Source organism: Ruditapes philippinarum, unplaced genomic scaffold (assembly GCF_026571515.1).
Source record: "Ruditapes philippinarum isolate M1 unplaced genomic scaffold, ASM2657151v2 ctg9829_1_1_1_1, whole genome shotgun sequence".
Taxonomy (NCBI): Eukaryota; Metazoa; Mollusca; class Bivalvia; order Venerida; family Veneridae; genus Ruditapes; species Ruditapes philippinarum.
Genome location: NW_026863588.1, coordinates 13,491 through 36,711, shown reverse-complemented (window position 1 = coordinate 36,711; position 23,221 = coordinate 13,491). Strand labels below are relative to the sequence as shown.

Genomic DNA, 23,221 nt, shown 5'->3' with positions numbered 1-23,221 from the left:
CCATGTCTTGTAACTGGCACTTACAACTTGTTCTATATGTTACTTTTTTCCTCTTTTGATTGTCCCAGTTTACTATCCAAAGAAATGTTAGATACATTGCAGTGTGCATTTTTAATTATTATTACCATAATGAATAGCATAGTAAAAGACCTTGGAAATTATCATGACCTTTTAATTGAACTAAATATATCACTGTGCTTTGGTTAAAAAATTATTAATGGGGGTGTTAAGTGTTTGTTCTAGCACAAGTGTAAGTAAGGTTACTCAAGTGTGAGCGTAATAAGGCTGTTACTTAAATGTCAGCCTGCGTACCATATGGCCGTATAATGTTACAGTAAGATATATTATGGTGTGCGCTGCTAGAGTGTTACCTCTCAATTATAAACGTAAGTTGATGCAGACTCTCCGTGGGATATTATTCTCCTAAATACATCCTGTAAGATCACGCCACCGCAACCCAGTGTTTTTGGTAACACCGTATCACCACTAGATATGTCTCGCACGGCACTATTTTCTTTCCTATTTTTACACACGCCAGTAAAATTTCATTCATAAATTTTCAAGTTGTAAGATTTGAGATTTCCTACAAAGATAGGTTTACGGCTTAGTTACAGTTGGCTTATTAATGGGATGTCAAGTCGGCCTTTATCGCTACGAGGCACTATTTCATGACAAAAAAACAAACAAGATAACGCCATTAAACATTGCGGGTATGCACACGAGTGTCAGTTTTATGTTAAATCATTTCTGTGTATTTATGCATTTTCCGCAATGCTTACTTGCATTATTATTGTTGTTAAGCACTGATTTAGCATGGTCATTAGTCTTCCAGTCATTGTTAAAACCGTCTGACAGCTCTCCCCTTCATCCGGACTTTCTATTATATCAAAGCAGCCATTTTGTCTTTGTTTAAAATGTTTAAGGATTGGTCATAATGCTTCATTACTTTACTTTCATAGTAAGATAAATACACTGTTCTAAATTTAAGTTTATTTATTTAAATTGTAATTATGTAAGTCAGTTACTTATGGGAGAGTCTTCATACGTGACCTGGTTTACCATATATATTTGTCATTGGCCATTGTAATAAAGATATGTCAATGTCTGGATTTTAATCCTAACAGTTACATTAGTGAATAGTTTTATTATCAATACAGCCAGGCTCTGCATCTGCACAGTTTAACCAAGCTCTATATTGTTGTTGACTAATTTTCCCATTTGATTTCACAGAAATTATTTAAATTGATTGTGTTTTAAGGACACTATTAAATCTTATAGACACACTTTCATTTTTCATTTATGATACGCGATCTAAACTGATGAATATGGTGTGTCATTCCAGGCCAACAACTTGTACTAAGCAATGAGTTTCTTGCACGAGGAAACAACAGCCTGCCCTTGATGGGGTTTGAACTAACCCAGCTAGAGATACAATTTTCATTATTATATACCTAAAATTGATAATGGACAGTTCCAAAAATTGAAGCTGGACTAGTCGATTTTAAAAGCTTTAAATACAGGTTCAAAGAAGTTTGTTAAAAAAATGCATACAAATAAGTTTTTTGTTGCGACTTAACTAAGTGTGCTTAATCAGATTTCAGTGGATTAATGAGTAGAGAAGTTGGAAATCTTTTAAGCAGAAAAGAAACCCAAAAGATTAGTACTTATGAGTATAAGGCTTGAAAGAATATTGTTATGTCAATTTGCTTGCTGAAATACCCTTTCCCCAATCAAATCCCCCCTCCCCCACCCAGTGTCAAGTCACCAGTGACATTGCCATTGCGATGTGAATATTATTATTTTGATATGTCTTTACATAGAATAATGTCTTCAAAATAAAGTTTCATTAGTAGAAGAAAGATGCGAACACTTACGGCTGAGCAGTTGTTTTACAAGGAAATAACGCCATTGTAGACTGTCATCTTCTTTTAATGGCATGTTTTTAATGTCAAAGTGAGTATTAATTAGTTGTGTGATATTTAGACATTTTCAGATAACAATACCTGCATTAATGCTTTCTGATCAACACTTCATAATGTATTTATTAAAGTGCAATTAAAATACACTTGAAACTTGCTCTAATTTGCAACCTTTTGAGGCGTCTTTCAATCAAAATGCTAAAATGGTTGTTATATGATCAAAGTGCAAGAATGATCAAACTGAATGACATTTATTTATCTGTACAGTGGAGTACTTTTGTTAAAATTAGGTCTTGTATCAGAGTGCATAAAGGTTTAATCAACCAGCATGTAAGATGTATGTAACCATCTCTGTCCAACAAAATATAAAAAGTAAACATTTCATTAAAATTTTACGCAGTACCAAAATGTAGTTCTGCACGTACATTTGGCCCAGAGAATTATCATTCTTGAATTAGATATTTTAGTACAAGATTATTCAAAGACTGTATTCTTTTTGACAAAAGTATATTAATTAATACGAAATTCTTCAAGTCATTCAAACCGTCTCATTTTAGATTTAAATTTTTAGTAATCTGTGCTTTTGTTCTATTAGATGTCTTTTGAATACAACTAAATGGACAGTTTGACTTCAGGAATCTTATACTTTTTGTTTTTCCTTCATATCTTGAAAAGTTTTTCCCTCTTATTTTAAAACAAAAGTTTTCATTTCCTTGTTAGCATTAAAACCTGTAAAGAAGTTTTTCAATGAGAATTACCAGTGAAATTTAAGCACCCCTTGAAATTATATTTTAATATTTTTATTGCCATAAAACAATTTAATGCATTAATACATAATATCATAGTTTACAGGAACTTTATTACCTTTTCACTTAAAAAATTATGTAAATTAGGTAATTAACATTTAATTTTAATATGTTAAAAAAAACTACAAAGATCAGTGATTATTTTAACATAATGTGTACCGCTGTTTAATAAATCAAAATGGAAATCTTTAATGACATGGCAAAATTGATATACAGACTTGGTTTGATTGAACTTGTTCCTGAACAGGTAGTTGTATTTGCAAGCTATGGCGGCGTCCATGTCCTCTTAGTATACTTTTCTTTTCCTTGGTGGCAATGATGTCATGACTATGATACTACTTAAGATAAATGTTGTCTGCTTGGAGAGAAGCTCAAACTCCAAAGTCAGAAGTTATAATGAAACTCAGAGCTCTGGTATACATTTGATTGGTTACTTTTCAGCTTTATGCAAGAGGTATTATACATTGGGTGTCCCTCAATATAAATATTTCATTTATCAGTGAATATTCACTACCAACCTTCTATAAGCTTTATCATAATATTAAATAAGTTTTATTAGTTCCCTCACATTAAAGAATCCATGTCCCTCGAGGGCGTCCGTGGCCGAGTGGTTAAGTTCATTTGCCCCTCATCGCTGTGGGGTCGAATCTTTACAGGGACTTTGGATTCTTTCTTGTGAGGAAGCTATCCAGCTAGCTTTTGGAACGTCGGTGGTTCTATTTGGGTGTTCGTTCCTGCCTGAAATAATGCACGGAAGGGCACCTGAGGTCTTCCTCCACCAGTAAAGCTGGAACATCACCATATGACCTATACTGTGTCCGTGTGACGTTAAACCTTATCAAACAAACAAATGTCCCTTCATGGTTTGTGCCTTATTTTCGACATATTGTCTGCCTTTACTGCCAAGATGTGACCATAAAAATGCATGGCGTTTAAAAACCAAAATAAAAAACCATGATCATCAATGATTCACACATTATATATATATTTATCAGTTTGTATAAACTAAGATATAAATTACCAACATTTACAGAAACAATGAGATGAATATACTGATGATGCAAGCATCTACTGGAATGTATGAATCATTGTGAAATGATTTGAAACTGGAAATTAATTTCTTGGATTTCCAAACAAAATGAAAAAAAAAAAGATCCTGTTTTGACTGAGTGGATTAATTGTCTTTAATTAATTTTTTCCAGAAATCATGTCAAATAAGCAAATTACAATATTGTTCTTAAGTGCATGATACATGTTGCCTATATGTACATAATAATTATGTATGATATTGTAATATCTAAACAAGATCGTGCATTTTTATTCATTGATAAATTAGTACAATTTCACCTATAGAATTGAAATCTTATAATATTTAACATCACTGAATTTTAACATTTATATTATTATTAACTTACTTCAGTTTGAGAGTCATAATTCAATTAAAGCTCTACATTATAAATATATATTATATTTAAGCTTAAGAACATGATGTAAATCTTATTTTAGCATTTACTGGAAGATTTAAACTGACAAACTTAAAGTCAGACACTTTTTGACTTTGATATTGTGCAAACATTATAATGATTTAACTTCGAAAATAAGGTGCAGATAAAAGACAAGGTTTTTAAAATTATGTTTTTCTTTGACTGATATCACATTTTGATGGGTTTTTAAACTCTTACTATCATTAATTAAAATCTTTTTCCCTTTAAGTCAACATTATTTGTAAATGTAGAAAGAACATGCATCCTTTGTTCAATTGAGAATAAAACCTGTGGAGATTCAATTTCACCTTGACCCCTGATTTACACCTCTCCCTGACCTCCTAGGGGTTGTAAATTACACTCCATTCATGAAATGTCCCCAAATTGGAGAAAATCTCTTATCATGATTTCCATGGGTTCCCCTTTGACACTTTATACCCTATGGTAGTACCTCAAAGCTAAGATCCCATTCATGAATATATTTTTATTTGAGTAAGGAAGTTTCTATGGGGTCCCGCATAAGGGTATATCATCTTCCTTTGCTTTCATTCATAGATTTTTGTTTATTTTAAAGATAACAATAGGGGTTTATCTTAATGGCTGACCAAATGTCTCTGAAGTCAAATAATAGTTGATACCTGTACACTGATATACAACATGTTTAATGCCTTACTGTAACTTTTATCATCTTTTGAAAATAAAGGAAAACTTTTATCATTATTTCTACGAAGAATGACGATTGTAGCCGATCTATTTTTAGCAAAAATAATAATATACATGTATGTATTTAAATTAAGATGTTGCGGTTACGGGCCCAGGCCAAAAATGTCTGTAGTTAAATTTAATTTATTTTACAATTACTATGTTTATGTAATTGAGTAAAATTGAGGACAGTTTGTTTGATGAGAGAAAAACAAAACCCCTAAAGAACGCCTATAACAACAAAATTGAAAATGTTGTAGACTCAATTTGATTGAGCCTAGCTAAGTTTATGAATGGTACTGGAACCTGCAAGTTTATAAAGTTAATCAAGTTGTTATAGGGATGCGAGGAATCCTTGGAAATCAACCCTTAATACCATGCTACTTTTCTTTAATGGACTTGCCCAGATTGTTTATAATATTTTTTAACCCCTATAACCTGCTGGTGGTCGAGGAAACCGGTTCAAACCAAGATCAACTGGCATATCTATGCTGTTTGGTCATGTTCTGCACTGTCCTATATATCTCTTTCAAGAAAGTTGAAAATTAAATAAGTTTTATATAATTATTATGTCTTATTAAACAAAATAGAGAAAGTTAAGTATATTAAATCATTTTTTTCTACCATTATTGTGTAATTTTACACCAAATTAATTCTCATCCCTTTATAATTTGAATCTTTTATAAACAAGAAATTTAATAGTCACATTAACGACAGACTTGAGTAATTTTTTTTATCAAAATTGTATACTGATATTTAATAATGGCCATACATCAGTTTTCCTTTCTGTTTTGAAATCTAACCTGAGCATGAATTATTCATAGATTTTGGTTCTGCCTGTATTTTGGACACGTTACTTACAGGGCAAATGAAAAATGAGAGTCAGAGTGACACTTTAAAAGCAGAATAATCTTGTGACATTGAGTTGCCGTGGTAAATGCATGTGACAGAAAAGTGGTGTATATCATTGTGGGATGATGTTTTGATACAAAACTTAATCATTATGACAACATAAAATAAAATTTTGTTTGAATATTATAGAAATGCATTCAAAAATATACCAGACACTTAGAACAGTTAAAAATAACAGCCTGAGACCCACTTTCATATGGCCTCTTAGCACACTTTAATACACTCAGATAAAGCCTTTTATATGGTCTCTCATACACTCAGTTAAAGTCTGAGACCTATATGGCCACTCATACACTCAGATACAACTTGAGACACATATTGTCTTTACTAATACATGAAGTTAGAGCCTGAGGCTCATTTCTATGGCGTCTGAATACAAATGAAGGTACAGCAGCAATGTACTGAAATTGGTGGAGTTGAACAAGAAAGTCATGAGTTTATTTTATAGATCTTAATTACTAAAGCAATAATGCACTGCCCCTGCAAAATGAATGCTTACTATTCATGAACTATTCATGATTAGTTCATACAAATTCATGAATTTTTTTTTGAACTGTTCAGGAGATGTACATGAAGTAAAAATGGCACAAATTCTTGATAAGGTCATAAATTTGTAGTTCATGAAAAGTACTTGGTTCTTAAAAAGTTCATGACATATGAATCAATGAATTTTCCTTGAACAGTTCATGATGAAATATCTGTACAAAGCTCATGAACTATTCAGTTACTACCTGGACATGAACAGTTCATTACATTTTCTCTAAAATGTTACTTTTCAAGGACTCAATTTAGCACAAATTCATTGTGCCATTTTCACTTCATGAACAGCAATAGAACATTTCAAGGACCATTACTCATGAACAGTCCATGATAAACAGTTTTTGAAAATTCAAATTTTATTAAAAAACTGATGGCAAAGATTTTTTTGTAATATTTGATTGTAATTTCCATATTTATTTGCTTTTTAAAAGAGCAAAAAAGATCATAAAGATGTAGGACAAGAAAATTGACAGACAAAGACCAGTCACAAAAACTCATATAAGCAGAAACTGTTTATGTGAGTAGAAAAATATAATAACATATTTTGTCATTCAAATGAGCTTTTATTTAACACTGCACACGTAGTAATTCATATGTCTTCCTTTTTTTTGGTTGTGTTTTATTTGGATTTCTAATTTTTTCTTTTAATTGTTTTGTTTCCTCCGCAAAACTTTTTGTAAATTTTCAAACTTTTTATAGAACAGTTCCTTGCTCATGCCTGTTTTCGTCCTGACAATTGATTCAAGTTTCATCATTTTAGCCTTGTCAAGAGCTGGACGAGGCTCTGTCAAACACTTGGCCGTTTTTTTCCCAGTTCTTGAGTGGCTCTTAAGCTCAATTTCATTGAAAATAGTTTTTGTTACTTTAACCAAGTACTCCTGTGGGTCACTGATATGATCATAATTGCTCATTTCATGGTCATCACGGCTAGGCTGTTTCTCCAAAGCGGCCACCCTATCTTCTAGTTTTCTGATCTTGCGTCGAAGACTTCTGCATTCATCTTCCCACCTGAAAAACATGATTCAGTTGAATTAAATTAATATTTAGCTTTCCATGGGTGAGTTACATGGTTATTTAGCTTTTCATATGCGGAGTTATATATTTCAATAGATCACAAAATTAGTGTTAAGTAGTGATGTTTCGATGATCGATTTTAATCGAAAATTGGTCGTTTTGGACACAGATCGGCGATAAACGAACATGAACTATGATAATCGATTGTCGCTGACAAAAATTTCAAGAAGCTAAAAATATCAATGACCTGTTTGATAATAAATTTGTTTAAGAACTTAAATTCTTGCATATCAGACTGGCGTTTCCGTTTGTTTTACCCATGCCGGAAATTTCATCTGGCATGGGGGGTTCCAGATGAGTCGCGTGCTGTACAATGGCACGATAAAGATGACGTCATTTTACCGTTATGAATGATTTTTGTAATTCATACGCTGTTGAATGAAAGTAGTTACGGTTGTAATGATATAAATTTTCATTGAAAATAAAGATAAAGAATTAAAATATAATGGAATATGGTAGAACATGCCAGAAAAAATATCTGACATATGTTTGCAGTTCGGATCGGAATATCCGTCCCTCGGTCACCCGCCCATGGGCGGTAACTCGGCAAGCCTCGTTACCGCCCAATGGGCGGGTCACCTCGGGACGGATATTCCGATCCGAACCGCAAAATATGACAGATATTATTAAGATAGTGACCAACATTAGATCTATTTTGTACATGTCAAATAAACACCAGTAAACTTTGTCTTCAAAAAGTTACATCAACAACGTACGGTAAATTTTGCCGTAAATTACAAATTTGAAAATTTTGTTTTACGATGCCTTTTGAAAAAGCCGATGAATAACAACCTTCAAATAATCAAAAAATATTTAATCTTATATAATCAAAATCAACAACAAGTAGAATTGTGAATGTTTCTGCAGGAAAAAGACAAATTTTCATTTGTCATATTTTCACGATGCCGCATTTTATAATTAAAAAAAAACGTAACCAAATTAAAGGAAGCTATGTTTTGTTAAAATGTGTGTAATAACACTTAAATTGTAGTTTATGAATTAAAATTACCTAAGGTATTGTTTACATTAGTTGAGATGGAGATATTTGCCAGTATGTGTTGGTCACATACAATGAATATTTTCTTATGGGAGGTGGGTGTGTGGAGTCAGAGTGAATCAGGAAGAAAACAGCATAATGGTCTGATGATGTAGGATTTTAGAAATTATATTTCAAATCTTTTCAATCACTTTTAAATAAAAGCAGAAATAATTGACTAAATGGTTGTATATGTTTATTAAATGCTTTTGATCAAAACATAATTTGAATGAGGTAATGCACTGTAACTTACGCTTGATACCTAAATAGAAGCTGATATTCATGTGTGGAACAACCGATTATTTAATTGATGATCAATCGATTTGTCATATTCGATTAAAACCGATGATCGATTATAAATCTGGACCGATTATACAACACTAGTGTTAAGTCTCATATTAAAGTTCTCTGATATCAGCCCTGTAGGAAGATGTCATCTACATGTACATTTAAGCAACAATTGTCATTCTATAAATAAATTCCTACTGTGGAATTCCACCAAAATAAGACTACTTATGTGATTTTTTTTAATCTTACAACAACCATCTTTAATTCATTTATTTTGTAAATTGGCATACAGTAAAATCTCACATTTTAAAATTTAAGTCTCAAAACATCTGACAAAATGATTGATAGACTTTAATTATTGCATTTTCTAAATTAAACCCTAACTTACGTGTATGTCCTTGTGTCTTTATCCTTTTCTGAGCTGCTGGATCCTTAAAAAAAACAATATCCAGATTTTTTTCTGTCCGTTTTTAAACCCCCTTTTTTGTTTCCCAAATTTTAGAAAACCATTTTTAACATCTCATTACAAAAGAAATGTTAATTGCTAACAAATTTTATTTAGCTAAAACCAATTTTTCAAATTTAAACAAAGAAATAGTACATTTTTGTTATTTTCACTGGAACCAAACTTACTACCATTGCTTACATTTTGTGTGTAGAGTCACAGTGATTCTGATATTTGACAAAGCGCATAAATAAGCAATATCTTGAGCCTGGGTATATAAATATAAGACAAAAACTAAGAAGTAAACAGATTTTCCAGGCATATATCTATTTTTAATTCATAGAAAGAGCAGAATTCAATTTATCCATGTAAATTTGTTTGTTTGTGTTTTATGGCACATCAACACAAATATGGTTATATTGTGCCAATATCCATGTAAACAAAGTGAATATGTTAAATTTTTATGCAATATGCGGTAGCTTTGAACATTTAAAAATGAACAAGGACGTCAAAATTACACTTTTCTTTCAGTAGAGCCATTTCATCAATATACTCCAAAATATGTTTAGAGCTAATGTGCCTTTAAGGAACTTTAAACAACAGGATTACCTAGGTTAAATGTATACACTTACACATGTATTTAGTATTTAAACATTTAATGGCTAAAATTAGCTAATTTTTAACAATCTTGTGTCCTGTACTATTTAAGAGGTTTAACCAAGTGTAAACCTTAACATGTACATATAAAACTTTCAGAAAAAGCAATATCATTCAAACTTCTAGCTGACATGATTGTTAAATGATTTTGTTGTGAATCTGAATTCTATGAAAATCTTTGGTAGTGTATCATAAAAAAACATCATTTAATTCATTCATTTTGTAAATTGGCATACAGCAAAGCCTTGTGTGTTTAAAAACTGTCTTTTAAACAAGCAGCTTAAAGCTTAGACACATGCTCTGCCACTTAGGAGGTTCATAATGTTAACATGTACCTTCTGAACATTTCTTCAGTGTAGAAGTCAACTGAGGTCTGCTGTCTGCCATTTTTTCTACAGGCCTTGGAGGGGACCAGGTACAGAGAGGGATCTCATTCTCACTCACTCCTGAAATAATTTTAGTTAATATTGTTTTACTTGCTTATTGTTTAGATAAAGATTAACAGTAAGCAAACCAATCATACATGTTCCGGTATCCCGTCTGAAAACTTTAACATTGATCTTTTTTTATTACTAGGTGTAATGTCTTTATACTTAGACACAACAACCCTTTGGACAAGACCTTCAAGTAGATCAGACTGAACTGGAAATTGGCTCATCAATGACCTTGACTTTTTTATTTACCTACATAGATTTTAAAGAACATAGACAACCAAGTTCATTTGGTGCAAAAAGTGTAATTAAAGAGATGTAAATTGCTAACCAATTTTATTTAGCTACAATTTAAGGAACTTTAATCAGTATTACCAAAGTTAAATGTATACACTTCACTTGTATTTAGTATTTAACATTAATGGCTGTAATTAGTTAATTTCAATGTTTGCAAAATACCCAAAAGCATTTTCAAAACAACTTTGTGCCCCGTACTATCTACTATTTTAAAGGCTGAGCCAAGTGTAAACATATAAAAAAGCTAAAAGTGTCTTAAAGAAAAAGCTCTGTACATGAAAAGTAACAAACTTCAGGCTTATACGACTATTCAAAATTTTTTTAAGCTGAATTCTTTGAAAATCCTCAGTAAAGTATTATAAATGAAGCATCCATAGAAAGGTTGTGTGTTTAAATAGCTCTTTTTTTTTTTTAAACAAGTGGCTGTAAAACAAGTTTTCAAATCTTAGACACATGCTCTGCCCCTTGGGACTTTCATGTTTGCATTTACTTTCTGATTCTGTGTTTTGTGTAGAAGTCAACTGAGGTCTGCCTTCTGCCATTTTTTCTACAGGCCTTGGAGGGGACCAGGTACAGAGAGGGATCTCATTCTCACCGACTCCTGAAATAATTTTAGTCAATATTATGTTTTACTTGCTTTTTGCTTAGATAAATAGTAACAGTAAGCAAACCTATCATAAATGTGTATGACTTTATTTATTCACATACATAGATTTTAAAGGACATAGACAACCAAGTTCATTTGGAGCCAAAAAAAGTGTAAGAAATGTAAATTGCTAACCAATATTATTTATCTACAATTTAAGGAATTTTAATCAAGATTACAAAGGTTATATGTATACAGTACACATAACTTTTGGTATTTAAACATGTTATGGCTGAAATTAGTTAATTTTAATGTTTGAAAAATACCCCAAAGTATTTTTAAAACAATCTTGCGCACTGTACTATTTACTATTTTAGAGGTTGAACCATTAGAGTAAACCTCAATCTATTCATATAAAAAAATCTAAAAGTAGCTTTACAGGTTTTTTTTTTGGCCTACTTTATAGCCGTTATTGGGTCATATTCCCAATTGAAAATAGTATATTATTTTCCCAATCCACAGAAAAAAATCCCCAATTGAAAGTTACAAAATAAAAATATTGAATAAAAATTCTAAAATCTTTGAAAATAAGGGCTTCTTCACTGTAATAGTGCTTAAATGTTTGAAGATGCCATCCTAGACAGTGATTGTTTGCATTCATTTAAACATTGCAAAATTTCAGTTATGCATTTTTTCCCAATTTTTAACAAAACACCGCTGAAATTCCCAATTCCATGGGTATGGGTCATGTTCCCAAAATCCTGGAAAAAATCCCTGCTTTATAAAGGTAAAGTTGTGTACATGAAAAGTAACAAACTTACAGCTTATATGACTCTGAAATATATTATTTAAGCTGAATTCTTTGAAAAAAAAGTTATATTATAAAAGAGCATCCATAGAAGGGCTGTGTGTTTAAACAGCTAATTTTTTTTAACAAGTTTCACATGCTCTGCAACTTAGGACTTTCATAATGTTTACCTTCTGATTCTGTGTTTTGTGTAGAAGTCGACTGAGGTCTGCTGTCTGCCATTTTTTCTACAGGCCTTGGAGGGGACCAGGTACAGAGAGGGATCTCATTCTCACTCACTCCTGAAATAGTTTTAGTCAATATGGTTTTACATGCTTTTTGTGACAGTACTAAGGCAAACCAATAAAAAATGTATGACTTTCTTATTTACCTACATAGATTTTAAAGCATATAGACAGCCAAGTTCTATTGGTGCCAACAGAGGAGTAAGAAAAGTAAATTGCTAGCCAATTTTATTTAGCTACAATTTAAGGAACTTTAATCAGTATTACCAAGGATTACTCAGGGATCATGGGTTCAAACCAGACTGTTCACAAGCAGGTTTCCTTTTATGACACCAGTACTGGCTAGTTCTACAGGGCCTTTTTTCATGTTTTGGTAATGCCACCAACACCGGTGAAACTGGGAGGTAAAGTGTCGTAAAATGCCAAATTTTAATTTTAGAAACTACAAAACAGATACAGATGAACAAAAGAATAATTTCTATTGATGGTGTTTCGATTTGAATTTTCTTTAAAAATAGTTTAAAGAAATAGAATACATTTGGATAAACTAACAGAAACATTAGTGCTTACAATCGGGAATTTTTTGCCTCTCATTTGAGAAAAAACAATTTGGCATTGGGAATGCCTCCTTTATCGGGCACTATCTTTTTCTTTTTTTGGACTTAAAACTTTTTTAAATTTTAAATATTTCACCAACCAACCTGCTGTAGTTTCACAGTTGAAAGTATTATCCTTCATCAACTTCTCTTTGGCTTCATGGTAATTATATTTTGGCGGAAGCTTACTTTGTTGTAGAATGTATTTCCTGTTTGCTGCATACAAAACAAACAACAAACTTATTCTCATGGCAAAAATAATAAAAGCACTATGCCTCATGACAAGAGTTATTATATCAGCTCTTTTAGAAAAAAAGTTTGTACCGGATCACAACATATGCCCCATCCCCTTAACAAAAAATAATTACCACCTAATTAAAAAGGAATAAATATTAAACAAAAAAAGGGAATATAGAAGAACATTTTTTGATGGTCATAGTTATTAGTGTAGCCGGATTTGTTTGGGGTATCAAAGCTTAAAACTAGTAAACTAAAATAAGGAAATATAATAATTTAAGGTTTTAGAAGGCGTATGCGTTTAAGCATCATCCTACCTTTTCAATTTAACATTAAATTAAATACAGTTCTTAGCCTAATGTGGGATTTTTATCCTACCTTATTCTATAATCTCTTCTATGGAACTACATAAAGAACGATTTGTGATAGGAATTATGGTACTCACTCGGCCACATATGCAGAACTTTATGAATTAAATTGAAGTTTTTTTTATATAAATTGATGCATATGCTCCCCTATATGGACAGGCTTAACATCCCAATCATTTTCCATTTTAGTAAATACACTTTTAAATTATGCAAAATGCCCAAAATAGATTTTAGAAGTCTAAGATATTATTTGGTCTACAAAACAAAACTAAACGTTACACCGTGGAAAAAAAATAAATCAACATCAACCGGAACTGCTCTAAATCTGGGATATACGATAACGTATGTCCCAGTCTAAATCGGAACTGGTTGACTGACTACATTATTCAAATAAATCTACAAACATCCTACACATCAACGATTTTTATGTTTATTTTGAAATTAAAAAATATTCAATGATAAAACATTGTTAAATTTTCTTTCATTTCTTGCTTTATTATTTCGGAAAAATGTAGAAAATAATACTGACTGTTGATCTCACAAATCACAGCGTGATACGTTTTCTTCTGAAAAACAGCTTCGATAAGTTCGCCTTCGTAATAAAGTTTTCCATCTTTCTTGGGTCGAACAATATCTTTTGTCTGTATAATACTGAGAAACCGATCTTCCCATTGCACTAAAAGATATATTGTCTCTGCCATTTTGAAACCGCTTTGAATATCAAAACTGCGCCCGGTAAACAAACTTTTTGCACACGTTCCTGTTTTGCACACGGTATCACTCTCGGATAATTCTCGCACATGAGGATTAAACTTATAACTCTTATTTTTGTTAAGCTTCTACTTTTAATTATTTATTTGATACAATTTTTATTTTTCAATGCAAATGAGATGTATAAAAAAAAAATTCATAAAAAATGCAATGAAACTGAAAAGTCATTCCTCGTGTTGTCGATATGACGTCATCAACGGAATACAGTTTTGTGTAGTCCAGTCAAAGAAAATATTCTGTTTCATCTTACTTTAAAGGTAAGTTAAATTTTATATTCTGAAATAAAGCATTTATATTGAATTTATATTTTACAAATATCAATAGATATTGATAATGTTTTCGTCATCGAGTGTAGTGATAATATAACGATTCGCCCCCATCCCGATTCGTTTTTGTAACACAGGTGGCATATTTTTATGCGACCATTTTTATGCAATGTTAATAATATAATTATATACTAACTTCAAAGGAAGTTTATTCTCCAAACAATAAAAAACATCCTGATTATGCTGATTAAAGATTGTCATTGACAAAGCTGAAATAAAGCCGTTATTAAACTGGTCTTTTCCGGAAACTGGTTCCCCACCAGCAGTAGAGATTTTTTTCTAGTTTTTCTTATTTTTATCAGTCAAGTAATAGATCTATTCATTTTCAAAAAAATATGTCTTGTAGTTTGTAAATAGTAAATACACTGGTTACAGGTACCATGAGGATCCTTTGTAATTACTTAATTTACGAGTCATTTATAGTTACTGGTCGGAGAGATAACTCCGACCCATAGATAACCCCGACACTTGATAAATATAATTTTCATAACTTTGTTTTTCAACAAAAAAAGCATATGGTCACCTAGTAGTATAGGAGCAGGACAGAATGTGATGATTGTTTGCAAGTTGGTAAACTTTTAATATTTTTCAATTAACCAAAACTTTTCCTGAGCAAAATCTGCTTCAAAACATTCTGTTTACTAAATTACAATGAGGTAGTTAGAAAGATTCAGAGTCAACTCGTCCCCTGGTCAACTCGTCCTCTGGTCAACTCGTCACCTTTTTGGTCAACTCGTCCCTTGGACAACTCGTTCCCTGGTCAACTCGTCCCCTATATTTCATTATTATTTGTTTTTCATATATTCCATAAATTATTATAGACTGTTAAAATATATTATAAAATGACTGAATTGGACATATTTTGACGCTTTTTGTATGCGAATATTTGGAGTTTTTTTTATCTAATAATAAGTATATTTATGCATAAATCTGATTAAATTACATACAGAAAAAAACAACACGAAGACGATCAATAGCAACAACATTTACTGTATAAAAACATGTTTCATATGCAATGATGAAATATCATATAGTATGTCTTTTTTGTCAATATTATATCATATATATTCACTTTCACTTTCATTGTTTTTTGCATGCACATATTTCATTGTCTTTTTTTTTTGACATCTTACGACTCTTGGGGATTATATAAGTTCCCGAATTCTCTTAGAAGTCCCGTTGATGACAACTCCCCATTCCTGTACCTGTCCCACAGCTGGTGCGTCTGTCCCTGGAGAAAGGTGTATTTTTTACCGTTGGTAGCGGCATTGGTCAACTATAACAGATATATTTATCTCTTTAATGCGAGGACATGGAGGATGTATGAATCCATGAAGGCATTTCTCAAATTCCCTACAAATTTGTCTAAGACATATACAGTCTAAAAATCAAAGAGTTGGACCTAATTTAAGTTTTAATTAACATTAAAAATCCGATTGATTAAACATTAATTGAATGTTTGCAAATTTTAAAATTTTACGTAAAAAAGACGTTATTTTATTAATATTTCGATATCAATCAAATTCATTATTAATTCTACATAAAAAGAACTATTTAAAGACATTGGTTTACAACATAATAGTGACGAATAGATCGAAAGTAGGGGACGAGTTGACCATATTAGGGACGAGTTGACTCTTTGAGGACGAGTTGACCAAAAGTAGGGGACGAGTTGACCAAAAAGGTGACGAGTTGACCAGAGGACGAGTTGACCAGGGGACGAGTTGACCGGATTGCGTTAGAAATGTATTGACCACAGGCCACTGACTTGGGAAATATTTTTGAAAACTTGTTTTTACATCAACCAAAAATAGATAAAACATATCAGATGTAAAAATAAATTAATGATGCTGATTTTCCTGTCATTTATTACTTAAAAATTTAAGTGTCGACTTTATCTACTGTTGAGGGGTAAAAAGACCATGTTTTGTATACCCCATTCAGGACCTTAAAGAAGTACCAATTCTCATTTTCATACATAATTTTTGTAGTGTAATGTAAAGTCTTTGAACTGAACTTTATTTAGGTAGTTCAATATTTAAAATATACAGGAAGATAATTAAGATATTACAAAAAGTATGTGATTTAGTGTCGGAGTTATCTCTCCAACCAGTAGACTAAAATAAAAAAATATGTCTGGTTCAGGGAACCCGACCGACCCTATTTTTTTAACGCCGACCCTAAACTATTTTTTTTGATTTTCGGTACGAAAATTTTTGGGAACGAAACTACAAATGTGAAAATTATGTTTTACGATGGCTGTTGAAATAGCCGATGAGTAACAATCTTAAAATAATCAAAAGATATTTAATCTTATATGATCAAAATCAACAATAAGTAGAATTGTGAATGTTTCTCCAGGAAACAGACACATTTTCAATTGTCACATATTTTCGCGATGCCACTTTTTATAATTAAAAAAAATCGTAACCAAAAGGAAGATATGTTTTGTTAAAATGTGTGTAATAACACTTAAAATATAGTTTAGGAATTAAATTTACTAAAGATATTATTTACATTAGTTGAGATGGAGCCATTACCAGTATGTGTTTGTAACATACAATGAATATTTTCTATTTTAAGGGGGGGGGGGGGGTGTAAGAAAACAGCATAATGGTCTGATCATGATGTATGTTTTTGAAATTATATTTCAAATCTTTTCAATCACTTTTATGGTACAGTGTTTTCCATTTGGGGCATATTACCATTTTCCTGAATAAGCTTTTTCTCTGTTCAAACTGAGACTGACTCCCCAACCCCTTACTCTGCTATACTGTCTATACATCATATTTGTCAACAGCATATAAGTGCAGCAAAGATGGCTTAACATATTCAATGTGATCTGGAACTCCTACTTTTTTGTGCTTGGGAATCCCAAGACTCCTTCTTTGTGAGAACCCTGCAACTGTTGGCACCAGAGTTGCACATATATATCTATAGATTTGCGCCCCCTGAAGACCATTTGAATATGTTTAATATTAAAATTATATATAGCTGTGTTATTTTGGTCCCCGGAATAGTGCATGTCAGATGCTTTAAGCTTATAATACAGCATTATTATTAACTTGTTACAGAGGTGATCCTTGATCTTTTAATTGTCAGACCTGTCAGATGCAGGTTAGCATAGTACAGCAGGTGATTCAAAGGGAAAGGGTACATAAATAAGCAGAATAGAAAGCAAATTAGTATGAATACAGGTGCTACATGGTTAAATGACTACATACAAGAAATAAACAACACAATATCACATACTGATAGTTTATTACAAAATGGTGTTTGCATTGATTGATTACAATCTTTGTTTAAGTATGTTAAGCAAGCAACACATCTATATACTGATAACAAAAAAACAAAACAAAAAAAATCACTACCCTCCTAATTTTTTGGACCAATGTTTCCTGAACCAGACATAGTTTTTTTTTGGCCTTATTAATATTATTTATAATGAAACTCGTTATTTTATGGTGAAATAGTCAAATACCTATTAATGCATATATATTTTAATGTAATTGAGTAAAATTTGGGTATATTTGCGTATTTTTGCGGCCACCTAACACCTATTATAGGCTATTAAGACAAGATATTTTATCATTCCATAATGATTGTTAACAAAATCATATCGTTTTCTTGCGTCAAGTGTTGAGCCATAATCAAAATAATATGGTAAATTTATTTATAATATGGGCGGGGTTAACGATGCTATGGGGCGGACATGACTCCTGGCTAAGAAAGTTTTAAGGCCGACTTGACCTCGATACACAATTTAAGAGAGTTTGATTAACAGAAATATATTACACAGGTAGCAACAATGGCAGAAGCATCAAATTCAAAGAAAAACAATTACAGAGAAATATCACAAATTGGAGTTGGAGAGAGGGCAAGGAAACGGATGTTTGAATGCTTGATGTGCTCGCGAGTTGTGGCTTCAAAGCACTCAATAGAGAAACACCTTGCTACTCAACATAACTTGTGTAAGTAACTAGTACTAATTGTCCTTCACCCATGATACTCAATTACAATTTGTGTAATTTACTGGTTCAAATTGCACAGCACCCATATTGAGGATCTGGTGTTCTTCCTTGATATCAAATCAAACAGAGTATTTAACAAAACCAACTTTGAATAAGCATAAACCTTCTAAAACACAGTGTGTTTTCTAGTGTTGGCTGTTTCTATGCTACAAATATATAGATATAATTCCTTATTTTCATTTAGATGGACATTTTAAAAACTGGCACTTCCATCTTGAAATTTTACACATTTTTTCTGTATTTTCTCTCTAAATCACAGGCTTTTAAACAGCAAGAAATATTAATTGTTCTTTAATATAATTATAACCCTGAAATAGCACTGCAGTTAATTATTTTTTTCAAAACCTTTTTTACTTTTGCTATTCCAGCTCCTGTAAAACGTCTTAAAAAACTTTATCGATACGATGAAAATGTGCCAGTTCCAACACGAACATTGTACAGATGGAAATCCAGTAGGAAGATTTTGAAAGAAAATGCTGGTAAAATTTGTATTCATGTGTAGAAATTACTTATATAAGAGCTTACAATAGCTAATCATATCAACAAGACATGTAACAACTTGAAATTGTTATTTCACAATAATTTTCCTTCACTTTGAAAATACTCAATGTATGTTCACTGAAAAAAAAGATGAATTTTCGAAATAATAAAGATTTTTTCCAAATGTTTGGGTTAACAATTAATTTTGATGGCCACATGTTGTTTTACTTATGTATCTGTAAGAAAACATTACCTAAATTTGTATATTAAAAATTCTTTTATATTAACTGTTATTCGTGAATCAAGATTAAAACATTAAGATAAACATGATAAATTGTGTGACATGTACATATTTTTCTCTTAAAATGACATCATCTGTGTATTGAAAGAAGCAAGTGCAACTGTACATGTAGTATATTACAGAAGTGGATCAGGAGGTTGTTTTATTTTGTACAACTTAATAAAAAGGTTATTTTCCTCTTTTTTTTCCGTGAAATATGGATTATATTTTCACTCAACATGATAAAAACTCAATACTTTCACTCGCCATTCCGGCTTGAGAAAATAAGGCATTCTTATCATGTTTCGTGAAAATATAATTATTTCACCGATACGAAAAATATTTTGTAAATATTCTACACTAATTTATGTTTCTTAGGTCAAAACCGTAAGAGTAGAGTTTAAGAAGCCTCTGAGTAGTTTTAGTTGTTACTGTACCATCTATAAGTCATGCTGTAGGTACTAGTGTCTGTGCTTTACATATGGTGTATTTTGTTGTTGTGTTTTTCTTTTAGATCAAGGTCAGTCAATAGATGAGCCTCTTCCAGACTTCCCGAAATACGTCGGTCCGACGGACATGTCCGATAAATTTTGATTTGGTCCGACGATTCTTTATTCCGGATCGGTCCGACTGTCCGGCATTTATCCAAGCCGCGTTAAAACAAAAATGGCGTCGCTAAAATATTACGATGGTGCAAAACCTGGTAAAAAAAGAAAAAATACTTCAGAGGAGCGAGCAGAAATGAAGAAGAGGTACGAAAATAACAGAACCGAGAGGAAATTTAATGAGAAATGGAAACAGGGACGCGAATGGTTAGTCTATGACACGGAGAAGGGGAACATGCGTTGCGCCGAATGTGGTGATTATTACAGTGAAAAAATAATAACTGAAAAGAATTTAAGTAATACCAACACGTTTATTCTTGGTTGCAAGAATTTCTGAGTATCTTCATTGGATGATCATGAGAAATCTAAAAGTCATCAAAAAGCACACATCTATGTGCAAAATAAATCGAAAACTACCGTTGAAAAAATCCAGTCAGTTGCTGGCAGAGCCCTTAAAAAACTGAAGCAGGCAGAAAGAGACAGGTTAATGATTTTGTTTAAAAATGCCCATGCAATAGCCAAAAATAATCGCCCCTTAACCGACTACATGTGGCTGTGTGATATTGACAGAGCTAAGAATATAGACATTGGCAGTACCTACACAAATGAAAAGGCAGCAGGGGACTTTATTCATAGTATTGCCGAGACAGAAAGAATGAAAACTGTCAACCTTACCGAGAAAAATCCTTTTTTTTCATTTATGATGGATGGTAGCACTGATGTGTCTGGCGATGAACAAGAGACCATGTACATACGGAGTGCTTTGAAGGGTGTTGTTACCGAGAGATTTCTCAACATGTCAACCCCTAACTCAACAAGATCCCAAGACCTTTTGGAGCATGTAACCAGTGTTCTCCAGAAAAATAACATTGACAAAAGTAAGAAACAATAGAAGTAAACACACACTTTATAGCCTGTTCATTGGACTGCATATAAGAGCCAAATAAAATAAATTTATGAACCAAAATATATTATTATAATTAAAAGATACCTAATTTAGCATTAATGAAATTGTAAATTTACATTCTTTAAAAAAATCATAAAGCATTTTGTTTATTTTTTGTTTATGGAGCAAAATGAAATAAATTTATGAACCAAAAATGAAAATATATTATTGAAATAAAAAAATAAATACCCAATTTACCAAAATTGTAACATTTTTTTATAAAATCTTAATCATAAAGCATTTTGTTTTTGTTTTTTTCAGGCAGACTTATTGCTATGGGTAGTGATGGGGCGTCCAATATGACAGGAGTGAGATCAGGTCTTTCAACTCTATTGAAAGAACATGTCAGCCCAGAAATTATCAATATACATTGCTTCTGTCACAGACTTGAACTTGCTTTCAGAGATGTTGTTAAAAAGTCAAAACTATATGACAAATTGATGACCCTACTCATTGGACTGTATTATTTTTATAAAAAAAGCTATAAGAATAAACAAGGACTGAAGACTTCTATTGAAGCTATGAAAAAAGGCATTTTCCCCACAAAAGTCACAGGAACCAGATGGCTGCCACATTTGTACAGAGGAATGTTTGCATTCACAAAAACTTACAATGCATTAGAAGCTCATTTGTCAACTGCCAGTCATGGCAATGCGAAAGGGGAAGGTCTGCTCAAGCTTATGTGTGACAAGCAACTTATGGCTTTTGTCTTATTCTTACAGGTGAGAATTATTGCTGATTCATAGTCTAAACTTAATAAATATGGCTCCTAACCAGTACAAGAAAATCATTCATTTTAGAGGGCAACCTGGCAAAATAAGTTTCTAAATAATTGCATATGTTATTAAATATTTAAGATGTTTACAGTTTATGATGAAGACAAACACTTATAATTTTGTACTTCAGCTTTTTATCTGATGACATGTAACAAGAAATCCATTTCAATTTTTAGGATGCTCTGGAACCAGCCATCAGATTGTCATTGAAACTGCAGAGACCAGAAGGTACATTGTCAGATAGTTTATGTTGGGTGGAATCAACTATTGAGCTTCTGTCAGAAAAAAAGGGGAAGTAAGTTGAAATAATGAATTTCTTTGACTTTCTAATTAACATATATATACTTAAGTTGACTTTGAAATTGAGAACCAACAACACAGATACATATCAATTATATGAACATTTTCCTTAACCCAAATCAATTATCATGTGAATTCTATTTGGTTTTCACAATATAAGTTTTATATAATAAACATTACTTAAATTATGTTATGTGTAATGAACTTTGTTCCCATGTGTTTGATTTTCTTCCTGGAAAATTCCATTGTTCTTAAAGACACACTTATATAATCATAACATATTCAGGAGTTGTGAAGCTTTAAATCGGCTTCTTGAGTCTGGAAAGTTTGAAGGAATTGCCTTGAAGGGAGCAACACCAGCTATGAAATATACAGATGAAATTTTGGAAGGTTTCTGTGATGCTATTAAGCAGAGGTTTCAGATTGAATCCAAAAATGTCATAAATGCCACCAAAATTCTACAGTTTGGGAGCTGGCCTATGCCTGGAAGCTCTGAATTGAAAGGTCTCAGTTCACAATGTTGGAGTTAAACTTTTGTAATAGTTTTAGCTATAATAGCTATAACTTGTTATGTGTTGAACAGTTTAGAATGTGATGTTTTTTTTTTAATTACTGTGTTTCATGTCCTGTTTTATTGCAGCTTTTCATTATGTTCACCTAACAATTCAATCATAAGATTCTATTTCTTACCTATAAAGAGGAACGGAAAGTCATAACACAACATACAGTTTCAAATATAGAAAATGTTTATTTTAAAATTGCACAGAGTAATATGTAACTTCAATCTGTAGCTTTTCCTGAATTATTGTTTTGATATCATAGCAACAAGTCACAAATTAAAAAAAAAAAAATACAAAAAAAAAATGAAATCAGACCAATGATGGAGCCATGAGGCACATTATTTGACATTAAAATTACAATGTATGTTCAATCATGTTATATCTTTGAGACCTACAAATATTGCTAAATGCATAATTTATGATAAATATGGAGGCGTATCATATAATTAAAGCTATTTTAATTATCTTTTTAAGAGTATGGGAATGAAGAATTGAAACTTGTTTGCCAGCATTTCCAGAAAAGCCTATCAAGGGTTATTCCCGACATTTCTACAGACAGCGTGGTTAGTGAATGGAACCTTCTGAAGAAACTTGTGACTAAGAAGTAAGACAAATGTACAAATTATTTGTTTATTTATTTTTTGGCAACATTGTTTTTAAAACTTAAAATAGAGTTTCATTAGAAAATAATGATTATAGCTATAAGTAATGAAAACCAAGGCTGCAGAAAAAAGCA

General features: G+C 31.7%; 3 protein-coding genes across 4 annotated transcripts; 2 read left to right on the top strand and 1 right to left on the bottom strand.

The window, feature by feature from the left end:
- Nucleotides 1–6,921: 6,921 nt before the first annotated feature.
- Nucleotides 6,922–14,123, bottom strand: LOC132722603 (uncharacterized). 2 transcript variants are annotated; one of them, XM_060707125.1, is made up of 7 exons: nt 13,940–14,123; nt 12,911–13,021; nt 12,156–12,266; nt 11,082–11,192; nt 10,199–10,309; nt 9,150–9,192; nt 6,922–7,371 (listed from the first exon to the last, which is right to left on the bottom strand). In XM_060707125.1, the coding sequence occupies exons 1-7, from the start codon at nt 14,109–14,111 to the stop codon at nt 7,008–7,010; spliced, it is 1,023 nt and encodes a 340-aa protein (XP_060563108.1). In that variant the 5' UTR covers nt 14,112–14,123; the 3' UTR covers nt 6,922–7,007. The 2 variants fall into 2 exon arrangements, with proteins under 2 accessions (XP_060563108.1, XP_060563109.1); XM_060707126.1 differs by lacking the exon at nt 11,082–11,192.
- A 192-nt stretch (nt 14,124–14,315) lies between these two features.
- Nucleotides 14,316–20,240, top strand: LOC132722601 (uncharacterized). Its single transcript, XM_060707123.1, has 5 exons — nt 14,316–14,438; nt 18,307–18,478; nt 18,907–19,017; nt 19,813–19,863; nt 20,026–20,240. The coding sequence occupies exons 2-5, from the start codon at nt 18,316–18,318 to the stop codon at nt 20,238–20,240; spliced, it is 540 nt and encodes a 179-aa protein (XP_060563106.1). The 5' UTR covers nt 14,316–14,438; nt 18,307–18,315.
- LOC132722604 (zinc finger protein 862-like) lies at nt 19,849–23,142 on the top strand. The gene is made up of 4 exons (XM_060707127.1): nt 19,849–20,781; nt 21,111–21,571; nt 21,802–21,920; nt 22,960–23,142. The coding sequence occupies exons 1-4, from the start codon at nt 20,391–20,393 to the stop codon at nt 22,970–22,972; spliced, it is 984 nt and encodes a 327-aa protein (XP_060563110.1). The 5' UTR covers nt 19,849–20,390; the 3' UTR covers nt 22,973–23,142.
- The last annotated feature ends 79 nt before the right edge of the window (nt 23,143–23,221 follow it).

Coding starts and splice junctions, on each gene's coding strand:
- LOC132722601 (XM_060707123.1), top strand. CDS start 18,316: ATGGCAGAAGCATCAAATTCAAAGAAAAACAATTACAGAGAAATATCA. Junction 19,018..19,812: donor GATTTTGAAAGAAAATGCTG/GTAAAATTTGTA, acceptor TTTTTCTTTTAG/ATCAAGGTCAGTCAATAGAT. Junction 19,864..20,025: donor AGACTTCCCGAAATACGTCG/GTCCGACGGACA, acceptor AAAATACTTCAG/AGGAGCGAGCAGAAATGAAG.
- LOC132722604 (XM_060707127.1), top strand. CDS start 20,391: ATGATTTTGTTTAAAAATGCCCATGCAATAGCCAAAAATAATCGCCCC. Junction 20,782..21,110: donor GAAAAATAACATTGACAAAA/GTAAGAAACAAT, acceptor TGTTTTTTTCAG/GCAGACTTATTGCTATGGGT. Junction 21,572..21,801: donor CTTTTGTCTTATTCTTACAG/GTGAGAATTATT, acceptor TTCAATTTTTAG/GATGCTCTGGAACCAGCCAT.
- LOC132722603 (XM_060707125.1), bottom strand. CDS start 14,111: ATGGCAGAGACAATATATCTTTTAGTGCAATGGGAAGATCGGTTTCTC. Junction 13,022..13,939: donor TGTGATTTGTGAGATCAACA/GTCAGTATTATT, acceptor TTTTGTATGCAG/CAAACAGGAAATACATTCTA. Junction 7,372..9,149: donor AAAGACACAAGGACATACAC/GTAAGTTAGGGT, acceptor CATGTTTTTCAG/GTGGGAAGATGAATGCAGAA.